The sequence below is a fragment of the Oncorhynchus masou genome, chromosome 18, assembly GCF_036934945.1.
Source record: "Oncorhynchus masou masou isolate Uvic2021 chromosome 18, UVic_Omas_1.1, whole genome shotgun sequence".
Lineage (NCBI taxonomy): Eukaryota > Metazoa > Chordata > Actinopteri > Salmoniformes > Salmonidae > Oncorhynchus > Oncorhynchus masou.
The window spans coordinates 51,806,630-51,825,555 of record NC_088229.1 but is presented as its reverse complement, the minus strand read 5'-3'; the positions used below and the strand labels follow the sequence as shown (position 1 = coordinate 51,825,555).

General features: G+C 41.1%; 1 protein-coding gene across 2 annotated transcripts in view; it reads right to left on the bottom strand.

Moving 5' to 3' along the window:
- The window catches only part of LOC135504781 (alpha-tectorin-like), a 40,325-nt gene extending 22,630 nt beyond the window's left edge, over window positions 1-17,695 (bottom strand). For both annotated transcript variants that reach the window (XM_064923639.1, XM_064923640.1), the window contains exons 1-10: window positions 17,655-17,695; window positions 17,460-17,538; window positions 17,269-17,292; window positions 5,802-5,923; window positions 4,903-5,181; window positions 4,623-4,718; window positions 3,901-4,054; window positions 3,254-3,654; window positions 1,237-1,816; window positions 541-1,124 (exon numbers count right to left, since the gene is read on the bottom strand). In XM_064923639.1, the coding sequence (XP_064779711.1) occupies window positions 541-1,124; window positions 1,237-1,816; window positions 3,254-3,654; window positions 3,901-4,054; window positions 4,623-4,718; window positions 4,903-5,181; window positions 5,802-5,923; window positions 17,269-17,292; window positions 17,460-17,505 (2,286 nt within the window). In that variant the 5' untranslated portion in view covers window positions 17,506-17,538; window positions 17,655-17,695. The remainder of the gene's footprint in view (window positions 1-540; window positions 1,125-1,236; window positions 1,817-3,253; window positions 3,655-3,900; window positions 4,055-4,622; window positions 4,719-4,902; window positions 5,182-5,801; window positions 5,924-17,268; window positions 17,293-17,459; window positions 17,539-17,654) is intronic.
- Window positions 17,696-18,926: the final 1,231 nt, after the last annotated feature.

Here is an 18,926-nt window from a genome sequence, read left to right as displayed (position 1 = left end):
CGTTGTCTTAGGCATCTCACAGTACAGACATTGTAATTTATTGCCCTGGCCACATCTGCAGTCCTCATGCCTCCTTGCAGCATGCCTAAGGTACGTTCATGCAGATGAGCAGGGACCCTGGGTATCTTTCTTCTGGTGTTTTTCAGAGTCAATAGAAAGGCCTCTTTAGTGTCCTAAGTTTTCATAACTGTGACCTTATTGCCTACCGTCTGTAAGCTGTTAGTGTTAACGACTGTTCCACAGGTGCATGTTCATTAATTGTTTATGGTTCATAGAACAAGCATGGGAAACAGTGTTTAAACCCTTAACAATGAAGATTTTTACGAATTATCTTTAAAAGACAGGGTCCTGAAAAGGGCGTTTCTTTTTTTGCTGAGTTTATATAAAAAAATAATTAAATCATACATTCGGGAGACAAAAACTAAATCTGATATATCTGATACATTTGAGCAATGTCATGATTCATGACACATTCAATACATATTGTGGTTGGCTGTAGTTATCTGTAGTTACATTGTATTACTGATGAATGGCACTGACCTGCACTCTGCTCCCACCTCCCATCTCAATGTGCACCTGTGTCCCCACCGCTTCAAATTTCAGCACCTGGGTGAAACCCTGCTGGCCTCTTGGCACTTTCTCTGCCGACACCACAAAGTGAGTGTGGGGGGACCACCCCATGACCCTGGCCAGGATCAGCCCACAAGCCCCGGGGTACTGGAAGGTCACTCCGTCAAAGGTGCGGTAGGACCTGGGTCCTTCCACCCAGCAGGTGGCGTAGCTGGTTGGTCTGCAGCCCCTCTCCCCATCCTCCACGCTGCAGGCCTCAAGTTCTCCACACCCATGGGAATAACAGGCCATGGAGCCACGGCTGCAGATGCAACGCCTGCCGCAGTTCTGGTCCAGTATGACGGTCGCTCCCGAGCTGTAATAGCGGTTTTCGAAGGTGCAGCCACACTGGGCGAGGGGTACGCACACCCCAGCGCTCAGGACATAACCAAGGTTACAGATACAGCTCTCCTGGGAGGGGAGGGGGCAGCCATGGGAGGCATTGAGGTTGCTGCAGGTGGCAGGACAACTTGTGCCCTGGGACTCAAAGTGACTGTTGGCTGGGCAGGAGATTTCTGATGGAATACAATGGAAAGAGAAATGGTGAAAACATATGTTATTTTTATGGTGCAATTCGGTGGAACAGAGACCATAGTTACAAGGTTGATTGGCACATACAGTACATACCACAGAAGCCTTGCCTCCTCCATAATCCTGGCTGTATGCCATGCTGTTGGCACTGGGTGGCATACACGTTGAGGGACTGGCACAGAATGGGCTGGTACCCTCCCCCCACGCACAGATCATAGACGCAGCTCTCCTCATAGGTCTGGGGGGGCAGCTGAGGGTGGCATGGGGCAAATGGTCCAGACGGGTCCTGGAGGATACCGCAGTGAGCTGTGTTGCCATAAAGGATCCTCTGGGAGGGGGTGCAGAAGGCACAGTCCAACCCAGCACATTGGACCCTCTCACAGGCTGGGTCGTTGTCCCCGGACGCCTGCCAGCTGTTGGCAAAGTCAACGTCAGAGGCCAGGATCTGTCCCGTGCGAGAGCGGAAGTCATCCTCACGGTGGCCGTTGAAGTTTCCGCACAGACCGCAGGTGGCGTTGAAGTAGTTGAAAGGTACACTGATTCTCACATAGTGGTTGGCGTCATACATCACCAGCAGGCCAAAATCGGTGCTGACTGCCAGGGAGAAACCAGACTGGTAGACCTGGATGGTGCCATTACGGAGGGAGAACGGGGTGGAGGCAAAGCTTCCGTTGACCTGGATGAGCAGAATGAGTAGAAATCATAACATTGAGGTGTATGAGAGAGAAGGACATAATTAGGACACTACTACACTATATTTCCAAAAGTATGAGGACACTCCTTCAAATTAGTGGATTCGGCTATTTCAGCCAAACTTGTTGCTGACAGGTGTATAAAATTGAGCACAAAGCCATGCAATCTCCATACACAAACATTGGCAGTAGAATGGCCTTACTGAAGAAAGAGCTCAGAGACTTTCAACATGGCACCGTCATAGAATGCCACCTTTCCAACAAGTCAGTTTGTCAAATTTCTGCCCTTCCAGAGCTGCCTAGGTTAACTGTAAGTGCTGTTATTTTGAAGTGGAAATGTCTAGGAGCAACAACTGCTCAGCTCACGAAGTGGTAGGCTACACAAGCTCACACAACAGGACCACAGAGTGCTGAAGTGCGTAGTGCATAAAAGTTGTCTGTCCTCGTTGCAATACTTACACCAAACTGCTGTTGAAGCAATGTTAGCACAACTGTTCGTCAGGAGCTTCATGAAATGGGTTTCCTTGGCCGAGCAGCCGCACACACAAGCCTAAGATAGGGGTGTGAAGCTCGCCTCCATTGGACTCTGGAGCAGCGGAAACACGTTCTCTGTAGTGATGAATTACGCTTCACCATCTGGCAGTCTAACAAATATGGGTTTGGTGGATGCCAGGAGAACGCTACTTGCCCGAATGCATAGTGTCAACTGTAAAGTTTGGTGGACAAGGAATAATGGTCTGGGGCTGTTTTTCATGGTTCGGGCTAGGCCCCTTAGTTCCAGTGAATATAAATCTTAACACTACAGCATACAATGACATTCTAGACGATTCTGTGCTTCCAACTTTGTGGCAACAGTTTGGGGAAGGCCCTTTCCTGTTTCAGCATAACAATGCCCCCATGTACAAAGCGAGTTCCATACAGAAATGGTTTGTCGAGATTGGTTTGGAAGAACTTGATTGGCCTGCACAGAGCCCTGACCTCCACCCCATCAAACACCTTTGGGATGTATTGGAACGCTGACTGTGAGCCAGGCCTAATCGCCCAGCATCAGTGCCCGACCTCAAAAATGTTCTTCTGGTTGAAGAGAAGCAAGTCCCCGCAGCAATGTTCCATTATCTAGTGAAAATCCTTCCCAGCAGAGGTGAGGCTGTTATAGCAGCAAAGGGGGGACCAACTCCATATTAATGCCCATGATTTTGGAATGGGATGTTCAAATGAGCAGGTGTCCACATACCTTTGGTCATGTAGTGTATATCATTAAAGTAAAAATAATACTTCCTACAGCATTATGAAGAGACAATTCAGTGAAGTGCAAGTTCACATTTTTGTCAACTATGTGCAATGCAATGTGAAATGAACAGTAATAAACATCAATCATGCTTGAGCGACAAAGAAACTCTTACATGTGTACCGGCACTGACCTTTGCTTCGGCTTGGTGACCTTTGACCAGCTCTATCTCCACGTCGTAAACAGATACCCTCACCAGACGGGTCCAGGACACCTGGGTGCTACCACGGTTCTCGTTCTTTCCCTCCACACGGTAGTAGGGCAGTCCATGGCCACACTCCTCTGACAGGACATAAGTGCAGGTGCCCTGGAAGTGAAACACGCTTCCGTCAAAGGTGTAGTAGTGGGGGTCGCCGGAAATGGTGCAGGTGCTGCGTTCAATCGTTTGGCAGGAGAACCGGAAGGCGTCAGGTTGACAGATTTGGGAAAAGGAGCAGGGTTGGCTCTGGCACTGAATGCCTGTACTGGTGCAGGTACACCTCTGTCTGCAGCTGTTGTCACTCCAGAAGGAGTCACCCAACTGGACAGGAGAACCTGAAAGAGAGTGATAGAAGATGTTTCATGCAGCCAATATTATGGGGTAAGGACAGAAGCCTGGACAAGATGTCATGAATTGAATTTAAACCTAGTCAGAGTCTCTCAGTAACATGATGCGCAACCATCACTTAAAAAAATATAGATTGAATATAGTTTGTCTATTTTGGAGAAGAACAGTAATTCTTAACACAAATCAAAAATAATGGGGCTCCTATGTTTTGTATTTTTTTGTGTTGTTCTCACCATTGAAAGTACAGCCTCTTGAGCCATGGTCTGTGCGAAAGGCCCAGCGACCTGCAACATTGACGTTACTGGTGGAGCTGAACATTGTAAAATTGCTTTGAAATGATCCAGGGATCGAAAAGTGGTGAATGGAGTTGATTGTGTCATAGCCAGCCTAGTAAAAATAAAAGACACAAATGTATTTAAAAAATTTAATTATGAAAAAACACATTTACATCACCAGACAATATATATTTTTGTTGTTGTTGCAGAAATACCTTCTTAAACGTGAACATTCATGTGCCTTAATTACAAACTTGTATGGGATCAGAAAATATTGAGTTTTGCCAAGGAGAAAGCACTGAGCTATATAGGGAGAAAGACAGGATCCTTTCTGGCTAGCCATGATTGGCTGAGACAGTGGAGAGGTTGACCATGCTGACGGTTGGCCATGCCGACATGTGAAATCTTAAAGAGATGGGTGGATCTATGGCTTAAGAGGGTGTGGACGATGCTGAAGGATCGTAAACAACGAAATTCTCTCCAGCACTCAAAATCTTTCAAGGATATTTTCTCCTACTTGTCTCCTAAGTGGGATAACAAGTTTACCAACTTTTAAAGTAGAATAACTTTCCCATGTTTCCTCCAATCACAATGAATTATATACAAGCTCTGAATCTAAACTTTTGTACATAAGCCTCCATTGGGATAGACCGTTACAAGTATGCATTCATTCTTCTGACCTGAATGCTGCGTTGTGCTAGTGCAATCTGCCCATAGTTCATCAGGACAAAAGAGGATTGGACATCAGCAATCAGAACCACTTGGAAGGTGGTTTCCTTACATTAAGGAAATGAGAGAAAGATTTTAATACATAGCCTACTGTATAATGTAACAATTTTACCCACCATAAGAAATCCCATGTAATTTCTATTTCATATCATTGCTTCACAGGTGTTGTATCGATTGCCTTTACAATTAGCATTACTTTTGATAGATATAGAACCACAAGAAAAGTCTTACTGTTCCTGAATTGGGGAAGTAGGCCACCCTATCCCACGTAGCAATGAAGACCAAATTAGCAGAGAAGCCCAGGTTTGGGAAGTACTGATTGATATCTTGTGTGGCCTGTTGAAGAACACTGCCGCTGATGTACTGCTGGTAAAAGATGTTACCATTCCATCGGTTGTCCAAATCGGTCCAAAATGGAGCTATTAGATCTATTGTGGAATGTGCAGGAAAACTGTATGGTGTGTAGCTGGACCATGCTTGGTTGAACGTCAGGTGTCCATTGTGGTTAACCTTAAATCAAATGAGTTCATTGAAAAATGGTAAATGATTACACAATTATTTTGTTTAGTTGTACTGTATATCAGAACAGGTTTTGAATTGCTTAAAGGAGTAGTTCAGGCTTTTACAACTTGATGTTAGATGGCCAAATCACCTTTGAGTAACATTAAACAAAATATTCATATTTGAGTTGATTTCAGATGATGTGGACTTTGAAAAAATAAAACACGCTCACACAGTGAGCTATTTTGAGCTGAAGTTAGTAGCAGCAACAACAAAAAACATGGATTACAGTTTCTCCTGGCCCATAGACTACTTTCAAGGTGAAGAACCATCTAACATCAAGTTGTATAATCTTTAACAACTCCAGGAGGCATCCCAGCATACTTTTTTGGGGCATGCAACACCTTAACAGCATATTCTGATTGTAAAGTTGTTTACTGGTTGAACAGACATCATAGAACCAGATTACATCCAGGTAAACAATGGCATCTTGATTTTTGACAGCCAATATTCAACCTGACCAGCAAAAGAAGTCATAATGCATTGCATACAGTTTTGCCCACAAAGATATTCAAAATACACAACAGGATTCATGCAACAGAGATAAATAAATATACATTTCTACCCACATATATCTGGTGGTACGCGTTTCCAAAATAGACAAATGGCCGGCTCAGGGGAATAAGAGGGGAACTTCCATCATCTGATCTGGAACTCATGGTGTCTCCAGCCCCAAATGGATAGAGTGGTCCTGAGATGAACAAAATGCCCCTCTGTCATAAAAAAGTTATTATCCAGCCATATTTGACCACACTGGCAATTATTTCAAGTGAGTTATTCGATCACAAACCAGTGGTCAGGTCAGCAAAGTATAACCTGTCCATCAAAGTGGATCAACAATAAGCCAAGATAACTATTACTTTTTTAGTACTAATAATAGTAAAAAAAAAAATTATAATTATATTTGATTTCACAAAGCATATCTAATTGTATTATATCTGGTAGGAATCTAAGAAATATTTGGAGGAATTATTCAAGTGTGATTATATCACTCAGAAGTCTGGTTCTTTCACTTTTTAAATGCATGTGCCAATCAACAGAAATGGCTTCACTGGTTGGCAACAATCAATGCACACAACAAAGAGGACATATATTTAGCCTGGTAGCCTCATCCTCATATTTCTAGCTAATCACATACTGTATATCAAATTACCGGAAGGCTCACCTTTTACCAGTAAGTCAAATGTTTGCGACTTCCTTTTCCTGGTGGGCAATGTAGGTTGATAAATGAACAAAAGCATTGCCGGTCATTTAGCAAATTACCTCTTCATTGTCAAGGGAAATTTAAAACCTCTTAAGGATCCGCCCCTTTTTTCCCAATTTTCGACTAAAATGACATACACAAGTCTAACTGCCTGTAGCACAGGCCCTGAAGCAAGGATATGCATATTCTTGGTACCATTTGAAAGGAAATACTTTTGTTTTTGGAAATGTGAAAGGAATGTAGGAGAACATAAACACAATAGATCTGGTAAAAGATAATACAAAGAAAGAATCAACCGTTCTTTTGTATTTTTTTTTGTACCATCTTTGAAATGCAAGAGAGAGGCCATAATATATTATTTCAGCCCAGGTGCAATTTAGATTTTGTCCACGAGATGGCATCAGTGTATGTGCAAAGTTTTAGACTGATGAAATGACCCATTGCATTTTGGTTCTACATTTTGTGTCAATACTGCCTAAATGTGCTTAATTTGTTTATGAATATCTTTTCATGTTCAAAATTGTGCACTCTCCTCAAACAATAGCATGGTCTTTTTCCACTGCAATAGCTACTGTAAATTGGACAGTGCAGTTAACTTAAATTATTGTTAATCTTTCTGTCAATATCAGATATATCTATGTCTTGGGAAATTTTCTTGTTACTTATAACTTCATGCTAATCGCATTAGCCTACGTTAGCTCAACCGTCCCATACACAGGACACCGATCCCTAAGAAGGCAATTGAATGAACACCTGCTATGATAAATCAACACTTTTGGCAATAATGTTTTTCATGGGGTACTTCTGATAAGCATATTTGTGGTCTAATTAGGGCTGTGGCGGTCACGAATTTTGTCAGCCGGTGATTGTCAAGCAAATAACTGTCAGTCTCATGATAATTGACCGTTAATTAACATAAACTTATTTAGCATCTACTGGCTTCCACACATAGTCCACAAGACACTGATGCATACCTTTGGAACATCTCAATTTGAAAAAGATGAATAGTTCCATGTAATATAGCCTAAACCTTTAGACAGGTCTAAAGAAAGAAATGAAGAAATTGTAGTCTATTTCAGAATAACAGAATAGCATACTCTGAGTTGTCCTTATGTTTGGTCCTGATCTGGCTATGCCAAATGGCTGTGGGCTAGACTAGTTCATTTAGCAGACAAGATTTGCTTAGAATTCCCGTGGCATTATTTTATATTATTTTATAGTATGAAGAATACAATTTCACAAAGTTGAATAAAATAGAAAGGATATTTTCTCCAACAATTTGAGGGAGTGCGCACATGCGGCTATTCTGTGTTGAGTGGTTAACAAAGAAATAGGTACTCCCATGTGCTTAATTTAGAGGTATTAATGTAACCTTAGTTGTACTACAAATGTTGGGCTATATGTTAAGATTTTTTTACCCCCTTTTTCTCACAAATTTTGTGATATCCAATTTCGATCTTGTCTCATTGCTGCAACTCCCCAACAGGCTCGGGAGAGGCGAAGATCGAGTCATGCGTCCTCCGAAACATGACCGGCCAAACCATGCTTCTAAACACCCACTCGCTAAAGTAAAGCCCCCCTAGCCAAACCTTCCCCTAACATGGATGACGCTGGGCCAATTGTGCGCCACCTTATGGGACTCACACAGCTTGGGATCGAACTCCAGGCTGCAATGATGCCGCAACACTGCAATGTAGTGCCTTAGACCGCTGCACCACTCGGGAAGCACGTTTAGATTTTTTTATACATTATAAAGCTGAATAATGCAAATCTAATGATGATTTGAAAATAGTCGGTTGAAAAGAATGAGCTCTGCTTTGTTTTCTGCGTAGACTGTACAGACATTCACAATTTTACAAGCACTTGCTAATGCCTCAAATTTCGTGGCTGCATCCCCTTTGTAATGCACCATAAAACAATCCATGCCTTTTTCGGCCAGTGGTCATTGTGCCCTTGGCCCGGAGTGCTGCGTTGTGCCGCTACGTGATCCGAAGCACCTCTCACTCACATGGCTCTCCATCACGTGATCGGGTCTTTCTCACAGGCTACAAGTGAAGACCGACTGTGAGAGAAATTACAGGATCATGTTATAAATACTGTTATTGCATCAAATGGTTGTTTAATGCAACAGAATAGGGGGTTCTTAGAACACTCATCTGTGTGTGTTCTACTGAGAATGGGCCTCTGGGGGTTTAATGCTGACAGTAGATGTACGATGCCTTAGGCCACATTCCATTCATGTGAGGGAGATTGCTCCGGTTTGATTGGAAGGTACCAAGGAGAGATGGCTCAGGGCCAGACCCTGGTTTCTACACAAAGTGAACGGTCTTTACAGCAGTCTGGTGTGAATTATTATTATCTTTATTACAAATCTTAACCTTGTGACCCATTCCATACATCTATTGTTTGTCATGAATATTCAGGAGGATGTAGTTTGCTATAAAAAAGGTGTTATATTCTTTGTCTCCGGGCTCTCAACGAATCATCTGAGGGTTATTGGTCGACCAGCCCACATTATCGCAGAGAACTCAATCGATTCACTTTGTATGTGCGTGCTGTATTTACCTGCTCCCTTATTAATAAGTGAATAAAGATTTAGTTTCAGTTATAACTCTGACTTGTGTGATAAGTTTGTCTCTCCTCATTTGATAGTAAAGAAATTAACCACCACAAGACACGTCGGGGACGCAACTGCAGAAGTCCTTATCCAATTCCTGTCATGTCTTGTTATGTCTGTTCCTGTCCTTTCTCTTCATTCTCTCTCTCTGCTGGTCTTTTTAGGTTACCTTCTCTGTCTCTCATTCCTCAGCTGTTCTACATCTGCCCTAACTAGCTCTTTCACTCTTCCCCACCTGTTCTCTCTTCCCCCTCTGATTAGGTCTCTATTTCTCTCTCTGTTCCTGCTACTTTCAGGGTCTGATTCTTGTTTGTGTTTTTTGATGCCAGAAGCAAGCTGTCGTCTCGTTTGCTTCCACCTTGTCCTGTCCTGTCGGAGTCTGCCTGGCAGGAGCATCCTGCACTATACTAACGTTCTTTTTGTTCCGCTGACAACGTTGGAAGAGGATTTATGCCATTCCTGTATTTTCATTAAAGAACTCTGTTTTCTGTTAAAACCGCTTTTGGGTCTTCACTCAAGCTCATAACAATTCCGAAGTGCATATTGAAGATATTGGAAGAACTGTCCACATTTACTTTTTGTCAGCCAACAAGATGTGTAGGCCTAACGAACAACAAAAACACAAGCTTATATCAATCTACTATCCCCCACAGTACAAATGTTAACCTATTCTATTCTGTGCGAGGAAACAAATATTCCAAACATAGTCTGGGACAGTTCTGGGATGTGATAGAGCCCAAACTAATACAACCACTAGCATTTTTTTCTTCACAATGTGGCTGATGGAAAATATCAGAACCGTTAGTTTAAATGTTGATAAACTATTAGGCAATTACACGGCAGTATGTGTGCGAATGTTCCCCAAACTCGTAACTCACGTGCTGCTTATGTATTCCAGTTAGGCTCTACACCCCTTATGAAGGGGGTTAATGTTATTTGGCCACTTTAGTTGTGAAACAAACCTTATCAAAACATATAGGCCTATGGGCTAGGCTACATGAGGTGTGCGACTGTGATTCGAAAAAGTTGGAACAAATTGTTTCTTGGCTTACGCTGGGCATCATTCAGAAGTGATAAGATATAATTCACAAGTGATAGGCTAATATTGTCACCCATCAGACTATTCTTGATTTAATCTTGTCTTTACATATACCAAATAATATGACATTTGTTTTGATTTAGAATGGATCATTATCATGCACCTGTCTTAAAACAGGGGCAGGGGAAGAAAATACATGTCATCTATGCATTTAAATAGAAAATGGAGAACGCTTTTCCCGTGGTTCATTTTCATGACAGCCAGGTAGGCTATACTCCTGTTGTAAAGATAAGCAATGTGCTTATTATTAGGAAAGTTGAGAAAAAAATATAGTAGGCCTTTCCAAAAGAAAGCTGATGGGAATCCTCCTCTTTTTAATAGCCATCACTGTTTTCTTGCGCAATTGCATAATGGGCTCTTGTGAAGTGTTTGATTTGATTTTCGATTACAGTTTCAATAATGTTAGAGTGATTAGAGGGACAATATAATGCTGAGTACCAGGCAGTTAGCAAGTTTGGTAGACGACTAATGACCATCAGCAGAGTCAGAACTTGGAGAAGCCTAATTACTGTGACTATCACGTTCGTGGTAACGAGGAGACCAAGGCGTAGCATGATGAGAATACATATCTTTTAATGAACGATAAAGACTTAAACTATACAAAACAATAAAACGAACGTGAAGCTATATATAATGAGAGCAGACACAGGCAACTAAACCAAGACAATAACCCACGAATTACCCAAAGAATATGGCTGCCTAAATATGGTTCCCAATCAGAGACAACAATAAACAGCTGCATCTGAGAACCAATCTAGGCAACCTAGACAAAAACACCTAGACAAGTTCAACCCCATAAACATTTTTTTTTTCACCATTATTTAACCAGGTAGGCAAGTTGAGAACAAGTTCTCATTTACAATTGCAACCTGGCCAAGATAAAGCAAAGCAGTTCGACACATACAACGACACAGAGTTACACATGGAGTAAAACAAACATACAGTCAATAATACAGTATAAACAAGTCTATATACGATGTGAGCAAATGAGGTGAGATAAGGGAGGTGAAGGCAAAAAAAAGGCCATGGTGGCAAAGTAAATACAAAATAGCAAGTAAAACACTGAAATGGTAGATTTGCAGTGGAAGAATGTGCAAAGTAGAAATAAAAATAATGGGGTGCAAAGGAGCCAAATAAAAGTACATAATGTTGCTGCTACCGTCTCTTATGACCGAAAAGAGCTTCTGGATATCAGAACAGAGATTACTCACCTCGAACTGGACAAAGATTTTTTCTTTAATCCCTGTAATTTCCAAGAAGAAAATATGGAAATACAGGGGGCGGAGATCAGGGTGCATTGTGAGAATTCTTTGGCAAGTGGGTAAACTTCCTCTACCATCTGTTCTATTGGCCAACGTGCAATCACTGGGAAATCAATTTGATATCTCTGTTCTATATTATAGTAACCAATAAAGTGTTAAACAAATGAAAAAAAATATTCAAAGTAGCCACATTTTGCCTTGAGGACACCGTTGCACACTCTTGGCATTCTCTCAACCAGCTTCACCTGGAATGCTTTTCCAACAGTCTTAAAGGAGTTCCCACATATGCTGAGCACTTGTTGGCTGCTTTTCATTCACTCTGCTGTACATCTCATTCCAAACCATCTCAATTGGATTGAGGTCGGGTGATTGTGGAGGTCAGCTCATCTGATACAGCACTCCCTCACTCTCCTTCTTGGTTAAACAGACCTTACAAAGCCTGGAGATGTGTTGGGTCATTGTACTGTTGAAACACAAATGATAGTCCCACTAAGCACAATCCAGACAGGATGCGTATCGCTGCAGAATGATGTGCCTTCAATTCAAAATAAATCACCAACAGGGTCACAGCAAAGCATGCCCAAACCATCACACCTCCTCCTCCATGCTTCATGGTGGGAAGCACACAGAGATCATCTCTTCACCTACTCCTCATCACAAAGACACAGCGGTTGGAACCAAAAATCTCAAATTTGGACTCATCAGACCCAACAACAGATTTCCAACTGTCTAATATCCATTGCCCATGTTTCTTGGCCCAAGCAAGTCTCTTCTTCTTATAGGTGTCCTTCAGTAGTGGTTTCTTTGCAACAATTTGACCATGAAGGCCTGATTCAAGCAGTCTCTTCTGAATAGTTGATGTTGAGATGTGTCTGTCACTTGAACTCCGTGAAGCATTTATTTGGGCTACATTTTCTGAGGCTGGTAACTCTAATGAACTTATCCTCTACAGCAGAGGTAACTCTGGGTCTTCCTTTCCTGTGGCAGTCCTCATGAGAGCCAGTTTCATCACAGCGCTCATTTAGGTCAACATTGGATCATTCAGAGATCCTCACTGAACTTCTGGAGAGAGTTTGCTGCACTGAAAGTAAAGGGGCTGAATAATTTTGCACGCCCAATTTTTCAGTTTTTGATTTGTTAAAAAAGTTTGAAATGTCCAATAAATGTCGTTCCACTTCATGATTGTGTCCCACTTGTTGTTGATTCTTCACAAAAAAATACAGTTTTATATCTTTATGTTTGAAGCCTGAAATGTGGCAAAAGGTCGCAAAGTTCAAGGGGGCCGAATACTTTCGCAAGGCACTGTAAGTATGGTTCCCAATCAGAGACAACGATAGACAGCTGTCCCTGATTGAGAACTATACCCGGCCAAACACAAAGAAATAGAAAACATAGAACACAAAACATAGAATGCCCACCCCAACTCACGTCCTGACCAAACCAAAATAGAGACATAAAAAGGATCTCTATGGTCAAGGCGTGACAAATTTGGAAATCAACAAATTCAACAATGAGTGGTTTGGAAGGAATCAGTGGCTAACTGCAAGCGTTGCATAGCAATTACTATTTTGCTTCTCCTACCTGTTATTCGGTGGAGAGGGTGTGTGGTCCAAATCTGGGTTAAAGGATTTAAAACAGCTGTCTGAATTGGTCTTATTTCCAAGCTTAAAAGGATAGAAATAACCTCGCAACACACCATGGGCCAGAAAAGGTTGAATACATTGGCAATGCTGTCAATCCAGCATGAATTCAGTCGCATTTAAAACAACTGGGAACTAGGAACTGGAGAATCTCAGACTTCAGTGAGCTAAAGACAACTGGGAACTCTGGAAAAAAAAACTAGCTCCGACAGGGGAAAATATGTTTTGAACTGTAATCCAACTCGGAATTCTAAGTCGGGAACTCGGCCTCTTTCTAGAGCTCCGACCTGAAGATCACTGATGTCATGATTCAACCTTATTTCTTTCAAGGTTCCCAGTTGTCTTGAAAGCACCTTTGATGACAAAACTTGCCTACAAGAAGGACCACCGCTCCACCTTCCTGTTCAAGTGAGCACAGCACAACTGTCACAGCCTGATCTGTTTCACATGTCCTTGTGATTGTCTCCACTCCCTCCAGGTGTCGCTTACTTCCTTGGTGTATTTACCCCTGTGTTTCCTGTCTCTCTGTGCCAGTTCGTCTTGTATGTTCAAGTCAACCAGCGTGGTTTTTCCTGTGCTCCTGCTTCTCTATTCTCGTCTACTAGTCCTCCCGGTTTTGATCTTTGCCTGTTTTCTGGATCCATTCCTGCCTGCCTGCCCTCGAGCCTGCCTGCCATTCTGTACCTCTGGAACTCTGAACTGGTTTTGACCTTTAGCCTGTCCACGACCTTTCTCTTGCCTACCCCTTTTGGATTGTTAATTAACATCTTGGACTATAACCATCTGCCTCCTGTGTCTGCATCTGGGTCTCGCCTTGTGCCCTTATAACAATGAGTCCAAAATTTATACAGCAGCATTGCAATACATTTATCTCATGTGCTTTTCTACACAAGGACGGGACACTATATAAAGTTGTTGGGTCTATAACCATGTCTGCCAGTGACAGTCTCTCCTCATTCAAATATTTTTTTCAAGTAATAGACCCATGTAATTCCAGTTGGTATTGCGAGAATTGTTTTGTTTGCGCAATGCACTGTCTGTGCATCAGTATATTGTCTATAAAAGTGGATCCTCATGATTGTATTTTCCTTTTTTAGACCACGTAGCCCCAATAAAATACTTCAAATGGTAGGCTAACTGCATCTCTCTCTCTGAATTTCTGTCGGTATCCATTTGAAAGTGCTGAACAAATAGTCCTACCTCATAGCAACAAGTTTGATTTCATTTGCTTATATTTAGATCTAAGTATTGATGATATGAGAACAAGCATTATACATTTACTGAACATGAATGTATTAATGTTTGTGTATGGTTCAAAAGTCAAAACTCATGGTGTTCGTTGTTACTGAAGGGCAATAACGTTAGCGACTTACACAAATCCACAAGGAGTCAGAAACGCCATTTGTTTAAGCAAGTCAGCCATATCAGCTATGGTTTTAAAAAGTCAGTAAATGAGGCTGAATTAATTGTTTCGCTGCCAAACGAGGCTCCACTGAGTGGTTAGGATTCACTCCTTTTAGGATTCGCTATTTTCAGGTCTCTCCAGAGATGTTTGATCAGGTAATGAGGCAAATGACAGCCAACTTGGAGAATTATGGAGGCCACTGTGTTCTTGGGGACCTTCAACGCTCCATAAATCTTTTTGTACCCTTCCCCAGATCTGTGCCTTGACACAATCATGTCTCAGAGCTCGAAGGACAATTCCTTCTACCTAATGGCTTGGCTTTGACGCTGACATGCACTGTCGACTGTGGGACCTTATATAGACAGCTATGTGCAATAAATTGAATTTGCCACAGGTGGACTCCAATCAAGTTGTAGAAACATCTCAAGGATGATCAATGGAAACAGGATGCACATGAACTCAATTTTGGAATCTCATAGCAAAGGATCTGAATACTTATGTAAATAAGGTATTTTTGTTAATTTTTTGCTTTGTCATTATGAGGTTTTGTGTATAGATTGATGAGGAACATTTTTTTTTTAAATTCCATTTAAGTATAAGGCTGTAAGGCAACAAAATGTGGAAAAGGTCAAGGGCTCTGAATACTTGTACTGTCCTGCATTGTACTCTCCCGCTAATGACATGAAAGCACAAATGTTTCTAGGAAGTCATGCATTATTGGCAGTCTTTCAGCTATGTTTCTGGCAAGATGAGGAATGTGTCACAACAAGGAGTGTTTCATGCAGAGTGATTTTTTTTTAATTATTATTTTTTTAACCTTTATTTTACAAGGCAAGTCAGTTAAGAACAAATTCTTATTTTCAATAACAGCCTAGGAACAGTGGGTTAACTGCCTATTCAGGGGAAGAACGACAGATTTTGTACCATGTCAGCTCGGGGATTTGAACTTGCAACCTTTCGGTTACTAGTCCAATGCTCTAACCACTAGGCTACCCTAGTGGTTCTTTTAATGGGTTATTTCTAATCGTTGATATTAAAATACAGTATCTTTGACAAGAGCAACCTGACCGAATGTGTTGGGCAAACAAAATATTTGCAGACTTCTTTTGCCAAGAGGGCAATGAAGGTTGGCAAGTAAACAAAACCATTGCAGGTCATTGTCAGGGGACATTTAATACCATTGAAGGAACACCTGCTATAACAAATAAACACCTTTGGCAATAATCTTTTCAGTGGATAGTTCGAATGCTAAGTATTGTGGTGTGATATTATACAATCTGCTGTTCAAACAACAACAGCGGACACCCCGGCACTGTTTTGGTAAAAAGTTGAGGGATGGGGCTGGAGAAATATAACCACACTCAAATTAATAGACAGAGCTATGCATCATCCATGAGATCAAAATTATAATTTTAACTATGTTTTGAGTTCATAATTATTATTTTTTAACGTTCAAGCTATTGCACATGCAACACTGAGCTAGAGTTCAATCAAAGAGACCACCGATGATAGCATGGGGCACTGAAACATTTGCTCTACCTTTTTGGCTGGTTTACATTTGGCCTATCGACATGTCTGTAGACAGTTGTCATGGTGACATCATGAACATTCTATTGTCATCTGACATCAAACTTGTCGTTGTCATTGTGAAAAAGTATAAACACAAAGCGACAGTCTGAATGGCATCAGCAGCCCAGAGCTTCAAATAGCATGCTTGCTCTATTTTAACACCAATAAACCCATATGTCAACCTATACTAGCTGGCAAGGCAACTAAAACCAACTTTCTAAACAATGTGTTTGTTACTTTATATCCTTAACATTGTTGGACCCCAATGGGGATCCATAATAAAACACAAAACATGTCATCTAGCTAAAGTTAGCTGGCTAGCCAGTTCAAATAATGACCTAAGTATAGCTGATAAAGTCTTCACTTTACAGGAAAATAAAATTATTATTATTTACAAAGTAATGGCGAGCATACAGAAAATAGCTTATGGCTGTGAGTGTGACTAAATAAAAGTAGTTTATTCTGAGGATTTTAGAACACCGTCACTGTCTCGTCACAGATGGATTTGGTCTTGTTGCTGTACCAGCCCAGTAACCACGACAAGGAAACCAACAGTCGCAGCAAAGGTCTACAGTCATTCCACCCGAGTATAAAGTTAAATATAGTTTTGATCAGTGACACTTGTCACATTCTACTTATCTACAGACCAAGTATTTACTCTATCACATGCATTGTCTACACCTTGTCATAATGGATTTTTGTCAAATAAAATAAAACAATGACAATTACGAAGTGTGCAGACAACATTATGCACATTCAGAACAACGTTCTCTTACTGAAGCAAATTTTCACTTCATCTTAATTGTTTTCTTACAGGAGTTTTAAAATGATTAAACACAGTTATGTTCCAAAACATTTCATTCAAAGTCAAACACAGATTTTCTTGAGTGATATTGTTTCAATATAAATTGAATGGAAGTGTGTGAGCTATTTTAGGGTGACTATTCATACATGAAGTAAACTATGACATTGTAGGAGTAGTTTACTTCACAGGGCATTCCATAGAGCTTGTATTAAAAATATAATACAGTCGCATAGAGCTTGTATTAAAAATATAATACAGTCGCATAGAGCTTGTATTAAAAATATAATACAGGCGCAACTCCACTCAAGGTAAGAAAACAATTACGATTAGATCGTCATTTTGAGAAACTATCCTTTAAAGGGAATTGTTTGTTTTGCTGACAAACAATTTGTTTTTTTTTGGGTTGAAATCAGTTATTGGACATGGTAAACTTACCAGAAACAGCATTGGTCACCCTACCTGTTGAGATAGCAAAGATTAAATGTTTACGCAAAGGAAATTAATATGGAAAAATAAGTTGGTTTTATAGCCTTTTAGACTAAATAGAAGTGGGGACAAAGGAAAACGTGTGCAATTTAACACCAGCTTTTCTCATCAGCGTCATATTGAGAAGAGACAATACTTACTCATCATCAACAAAAGCATCACCAAAAGCATGGTTTGGTTCCCCATTGTCACTAGCTCCTTGGCCAAGATAATTCAAATCTATGAGAAAATATGATAATTATTTTTACCATATTCGTCAGAAACCATTAATATTATTATCCCATCCTTAAAATGAATTTTACGCATATTTTACAATGTTGTATTGATGAGCTCACCTATTTCTGTGGATTCACCATCTCATGTATGCGGTACAATTGCACACTAGGCTTATATACTGTTCATTTCTGTGATGGAATGCACCTTGATCGAAAGCTATACAAACCGGTTGTCTAGCCAGTTACAATAATTCATTGACCATTTATGTGAAACATTCGCGTGACAAAGGCAAAAACAAAATGCTTCCTCATATGTGTACTGTATTGAGAACAACGGCTTTATTGTAAAGATTAAAGATGGGGTTAGATTATGGGGTTAGATTTATTTATTCAACATAGCTCAAAGAAATCTATGATCTGTGAAGATATACAAATATTTCACAAGGTAAACCATAATCTGCGAATAACGTATGTAAAAAATAAATCACACATAAATCCATGATATCTAAATATAGTCAACATAGCTCACAAATAAAATTACAATTTGAATAAATGTAAAATGATTTGTGAGCATATGTTCAGAAATCCTGACGTATTTGTATCCACAAATATGTGGTTTAAGATGAGTCGTCTATGTCCATTCATTGGGATAATCTTTATGTTACATTACTTTCTAAAACTGGTTTTTAGGGGCAATGTAACGTGTGCGCTGGGAGTTGGGAAGTAAGTTCAAGTAGTGAATCGTTTAATAAATAAATGAAACCAAGATACACGAACAACGCACAGACATGAAAAAGAAACAATGACGACTGGGGAAGAAACCAATGGGAGTGACAAATAAAGGGCAGGTAACCAATGAGATGATGGAGTCCAGGTGAGTGTTATTATGTGCAAACGCGCGCCATAACGAGCAGCCTGGTGATCTAGAGGCCGGAGAGGGAGCACACGTCACAGTACCCCCTCCGCGACGCACGGCTCCGACCAAGATGACGATCCCGGGGATCAGGAGCGGACTGGCCACCTCTGCTCAGGCGCGGAAACCTGTCGATCCGTCTGAGGCGGCAGGACGTCTCCGGCCGCAGGACGCCGACCACAGGGACGGTAGTGTTGGTAGTGTTAATGATGTCACTCATCAGCATAGCTTCACGTCTCTCCTCTTCTTTACCATTAGCAAGCTTGTGGAATGTCATTCACCTGAAATTCAGCCTATGTGCATGGCGCCCTAAGGCAATTCCACCACGCTTGCTGATTAACCTATGAGCACACTCATGCTCTCATCACTTCCCTTTCTTTCAAACAATGGACATAAATCTACGGGAGTATTTATACTGTATGTCAACTCACCACTTGTGTCTCTCCCCTGCTGTTTGCGTCATCAGTCTTCCAACAACC